Source organism: Phaethon aethereus (assembly GCF_964289735.1).
Source record: "Phaethon aethereus genome assembly, contig: HAP1_SCAFFOLD_339, whole genome shotgun sequence".
NCBI classification, from domain to species: domain Eukaryota; kingdom Metazoa; phylum Chordata; class Aves; order Phaethontiformes; family Phaethontidae; genus Phaethon; species Phaethon aethereus.
Genome location: NW_028114247.1, coordinates 41,705 through 47,308, shown reverse-complemented (window position 1 = coordinate 47,308; position 5,604 = coordinate 41,705). Strand labels below are relative to the sequence as shown.

Genomic DNA, 5,604 nt, shown 5'->3' with positions numbered 1-5,604 from the left:
GCTGATGAGGTGACAGACAGATGGGTGCACAGGCAAGCAAAGCTGAAAGCCCTTTCTGGCTTTACAGGTCATGTGCAGAAGGACTCTGTGCTCCAGCTTCCAACAGAAATGACCATCCATGTGGGACACGGTGCAACTCTGCACTGCAATTTCTCCACCAGCTGTTCCAGTCCCTACACCTTCCGGTACCAGCAGCACCAGACCCAGCCCCCTCAGATTCTGCTGCAGGGGAGCAAGTACAGAGCTCGTGAGGATTCAGGGAAGTTCTCATCCATGCTGTCTGCAGAGGTGCTTCTGCATGTGCGGGATGCCGAGTTCCAGGACAGCGCTGCCTGTTTCTGTGTGCTGGGCCCACACTGGTGCCCATGGCTTGCAGCAGTGCACAGAAACCTGGGGGTGCTCTAAGGAGTGGTTCCCCCCCTGCCACTGCCTGCATGGAGCCCCGAGCTCAGCCTGTCCAGCAGAGGCACCTGGGGGCTGTGGTGAGGCTGAGCCTCTGCCTCCCCAGCCTGTGCTGCTGTGAAGTGCATGCCAGAGTCACTTTACGGCTGCGTCTAGATTCAGGGTCTTTGATGAGGAAAAGAGCCCAAGAAACCTTGGCTTGGGTCTGGAGGCCACAGCATGAACAAGACAAAACAGGCTTGTAAAGGCCCTCTGCTTAAAGTAGCTGCTACAGTGGAGTGAGTACTCAGGGCAAGTAACCTATCAGCTTCTCCTCTTGTTCCCTTTCCCTGTGCTCCACTGATGGCCACAGCTGGAGAACAAAGCTTGTGGTAGGAGGCACGAATGCTCGTATGGGTTTGCCACCTGGCCATAGCAGCTCAAGGAGGGAAGAGCCCTTCCTTGCCCTGCATCTGCACGTCAGCTAGTGAAAAAGACCCGTCAGCCAGCCAGATGCTGGATAAGATTGTCTGTTCAAACCCTTCCTGCACTCACCCACTGCTGGAGAGTGGTCCCGCTCTTTTCCATGTCCCTTCTCCTTCTCAGGGAAATCACCAGTGCTCGCCTGGGAGGAGCCCCTATGGCCCTGAGTCACAGAATCACAGAATCACTAGGTTGGAAAGGACCTTCAAGATCATCAAGTCCAACCATTAATCCAGCGCCACCATGTTCCCTAAACCATGTCTTAAAGCACCACATCCACACGTTTTTTGAACACGTCCAGAGATGGCGACACCACCACCTCCCTGGGCAGCCTGTTCCAATGCGTGACCACTCTCTCAGTGAAGAAATTTTTCCTAATATCCCATCTAAACCTCCCCTGGCGCAACTTGAGGCCATTTCCTTTTGTCCTATGACTAGTTACTTGGGAGAAGAGGCCAACACCCTCATCGCCACAACCCCCTTTCAGGTAGTTGTAGAGAGCGATAAGGTCTCCCCTCAGCTTCCTCTTCTGCAGACTAAACAACCCCAGTTCCCTCAGCCACTCCCCATAAGACTTGTGCTCCAGCCCCCTCACCAGCTTCATTGCCCTTCTCTGGACATGCTCCAGCATCTCAGCATCCTTCTTGTAGTGAGGGGCCCAAAACTGAACACAGAGTCCATGCAGGTTTCTCTGTCCAACAGCCGGTAACCACATCCCAGTGATCTTGTTTGCTCCCTCAGAGTCCTGAACTCTGCTGTGTCTCGTGTGCCTTGGACATTTCAGGTCCTGCTTGTGGTTGCTCTCCAGGGCTGCAGAGGGCTTCCACACTCCACAGACAAAATTCTTCCCCCAAAACAAGCAGTGATGGTTACTCGAGGATAGCTCCAGGCTCAGGCTCTTTGTCCAGCCTCAGTGGGCCATCCCAGGGATTTTCCCAAGAGCCACTGAGAAAGAGCACAGCTGCCAAGGGTGGGCAGCAGCCTGTCCTTGGCCCCTGGTGCCTGGGCCTGGCTGCAGCTCTAAGAGCCAAGTGCCCAGCACAGGTGACAGAGGAGGTTGGTGAGTCACCTCCAGAAGCACCATTGCTTCCAGAAGGGAGGAGCAGACATTCAGTCTGAACTCAATAATCTCACTTGGAGAGCTCTAGACTCAGGTGAAACCAGTCTCACAGGGTTCATAAAGGTGTATGTGCCTTGTTGATGCCTCCTCCTTATGAAACGGTCACATGGACACTGTCAGTGTGCAGAAAGAAGAGCTTTGAGAACACGATTCATCTGTTCTGAAATGAAAATAATGGCCAGGGGGAAAGCAAGTGCCCTTTGGGGACTATGGCTATCACATTAAAGTGTTTCCACAACAAAGCTCAAGATGGGTGGAACGATGGACTATTAAAAACTGATGTGGGGTTTTAGATGTGGAAATGCCCTGACACATCTAGCATGAAACATAGCAATTTTCATATTTTTAATAAAAACTTTAAAAGTACATTCAGATACTGGGTAGAAGGAAGGAAGTGGAATATAAATTTTGTTGACTGTCTTATGCTAGGAAGAATGGCTATAGGTAGTGATACCAGACATTGCCAAATTTTATCTTGAACCAGAGCAGGATTTGAAAACCAGCCACGAGAATGGGGCATAGATACTTCCAGAAAACATCAGACTAAATGGACAAATGAATGTCTAGTTCCTAAAGCAATGAGTCAACTACTGGGACCTCTTTAGGGGATTCAGACAAATCCCTGACAAAATGAAGCACCTAGCAAACTGGAATACAAACCACTCCTCCAGTGTTCTGTCAAAGACCTGTTTCTGGATGGGGTTTGTGACCCTTTCCAAGTGCTGGTCTTTAGAGCACCCTGAGGCATTCTGAATTTACCCAGGAGCAAGCAGAGGGAGGCAGGAGCATTAGAATCGAGGCTCAGCCCAGCCTAGGATGGCTTAAGAGTGGTGAGAGGGTTGAGCTTACGGGGGAACTGGTGGCTTCTCACTACCTGTGATGCCCAGGTGCCCTTACACTTTGGTGAGGAACTTCTGCAGCATACAAGTCATGGGAGGGAGAGGATGAATCTGTTTGCTCCCATGGAGGCCCTTTGAAAAGGCACTTCACTTTTTCTGGAAAGCCCACTCCAGAGCTTGCTTTGCTTCTTTGTTCCTGAGTGTGTAAATGAAGGGGTTCAACAAAGGAGTTACAACTGTGTGAAAGGTATGCATGAGTTTGTTCAGATCAGGGAGCTCTGGGCCAATGGCTTGACATACAGGAACATGGTGGAGCCGTACCAGATCATGATGACACTGCGATGGGCCTTTTTCTGGCCGTGGACTGACAGGATTCTCAGGATGCAAGAGATGCTGTATACACAGGAGACGGGGGTGACCATACGGGAGGCCACCACAAGAATTATGGAGACAAGGAAGGTCACTAGACAAGGAAGGTCATATGTCACTGCAGGAGAGGGCAAGGCAGGAATCCCAGAAGAAATGATTGATGACATCTGGCCACAGAACATCATCCTGGATGTCAGAAAGGTCAGCAGAAAGATGGCCAGAAAGCCTCCCAGCCAGCAGCTGAGCACCAGCTGAGCAGAGGGGACACTGTTAATGACACAGCTGTATCTCAAGAGGTAGCATGTGGCTAAGCAGTGGTCATAGGCCATGACAGACAGGAGAAAACACTTGTTGGAGCCTAGGGAGAGAAGAAAGAACACCTGGAGGATGGGGGCACTGAAGGAGACGGCTAGTCCCCAGCATGATTCCTATGGCTTTGGGAACAACACCCATAGTGTACCAAATATCCAGAAAGGAGAGATTACACAGGAAAAAGTCCATTGGGGTACAGAGGTTGCTGTTTGCCCACACGAGGGCTATGATGGATGTGTTGCCTGTTACTGTCAGGGAGTAGAGTGAGTGCAAATACCACCACAAGGGAGACCAAAGGAGAATGCCATGTGCCTGGGAAGCCAAGAAGGATGAATTCTTCCTCACTTGTCCCATTTGCAGCGTGTGCCCAAACGTTGAGGTTCATCTGCAAAGACAGGAAAGTTTCTGTGAGAGTTTGCATGCCTGTGCTGGTTCTTCAGATGCTACTAGTAGTGAAACAAAGCCAACATCCCTGAAAAAGTAGTTGGTGCAGAGCATGGGAAAAGAGCATCTACCCTAAGTTAAAATTCTGAGGAGAATGCTTTGATGCAGAAACATGTTTGGACAACTAGATCTGACTCTGAAGATCAGGCCTACACCATCAAATGAACATGGAATTATCTATCAGATCAAGCACAGGCATCTCCTCCAGAACGTGGTGAATGCACTTACTTGCATGGGATGAAAATCCCATTTAGGAAACTGTGTATGGCAGGCTAAGTGTCTCCAGCTACCTGAAAGACTGTTGCAGGGGAAGGGAATCACGTACCTGCACTCTTCAAGGCAGGCGATACTGAGTTGTGATTTCAGCAAATGAGACTGAGGGATTGGAAAACTGTCATGATAACGTGGCACTGGAGGAGATTTTCTCACCTCTTCTAGGTCAGTTTATCGCAAGGGCTTTCGGGCTGACGTGGCAGCAACACAGGGCAGCAGGCTAGTGTGACAGTCTGCTTCTCAGCATAGCTACTAGGGGTAAGACTCATGTAGATAGCTAGGGTCTGGCGGCCGGAAGATATCGCGCTGTACGGAAAGTTAGGGCCCCTCTCCTGAAAGCCAATAGCGTTTAGTTTATGATGCAAGCAGGCGGAAGTGAGGTTATAAACCTAAGCTATATAACGCCGTGTCACACACCAATAAACGCCATTTGCCATCCACCACATTGGTGTCAGCGAGCTGATAGCCCGAGTGGTCTGGGGTTGGTCGCCGTGCCGTTCCTGAACCAGGTCGCCACGCCTGCAAAGGCAACAAGTGGTGCCGAAACCCGGGAATCGTCGCCTGGACGGGTGAACGGCGGCCGGAGCGGCAGGACCAGCCTGGCGGGGAGGACGCTCCCGGACCAACAAGGAGGATGGAAGCCCTTGTGAAGGTCGTATCACAATTACATAAGCAGTGGGGTATTGATTGTAAACCCAAAGATTTTACTCTCGCAGTTGCGAGACTTTTGCAAATTGGGGTCATTGCCCAGCCGGTGGATATTCTCCACCCTGAAGTGTGGGATAAATGCACTAAAGCGTTAGCTGAAGAGACGATGTCCTCGGGTCGTGGGAAAAACCTTAAGTCGTGGGGGAAAGTCGTACAGGCCCTGCAGAAGGCAATACAAGAACAGGACACCTGGAGGGCGGCAAAGAACTGTTTGTTGGTCACCCCGAAATTGGGAGTCGGGGCAGCCACGCAGACTTTGCACCCCCCAGACGATGACGATTCTAGTGAGCCTAAAGATCTGCAAAAGGGCGACACGTCCCCTCAATTCCCGAACCCCGATCCGCTTACGGACGGACAGAAACGAGCTAAATTCTTCTGGGGTAAGCTAGCCGAGGAGACCAGGGGCGCCGCGGAGAAATCAGAGTCTGAGGAAGTCTGGGCTACACCACCGCCCTATGTGCCCCAAGATGGCACCGAGCAAGAAGGCAAAGGGCGGGGCGGGGATGCCCTTAGTGGGAACAGGGAGGAAGCGTTAGCGTTAACAAGCGCACACAAACGTGAAGGGGAGGAGAACGTGAAAAAGAGAGGTGATGAGAGTGACCGGGAAGGTGAGGAGAGCACGAGCGAAGGGTGGAAAGCCAATCAGAGCGGCCATCCGAAAAAATGCGCTGATAA

General features: G+C 51.3%; 1 protein-coding gene across 1 annotated transcript; it reads right to left on the bottom strand.

The window, feature by feature from the left end:
* Positions 1 to 2,970: 2,970 nt before the first annotated feature.
* On the bottom strand, positions 2,971 to 4,178 carry LOC309416161 (olfactory receptor 6F1-like; the record flags this gene model as incomplete). The annotated part of the gene is given in 6 exon segments (XM_082015737.1): positions 2,971 to 3,095; positions 3,098 to 3,306; positions 3,308 to 3,365; positions 3,368 to 3,600; positions 3,602 to 3,768; positions 3,770 to 4,178. Coding segments are annotated over 6 exon segments (948 nt in total). The 5' UTR covers positions 3,926 to 4,178.
* Positions 4,179 to 5,604: the final 1,426 nt, after the last annotated feature.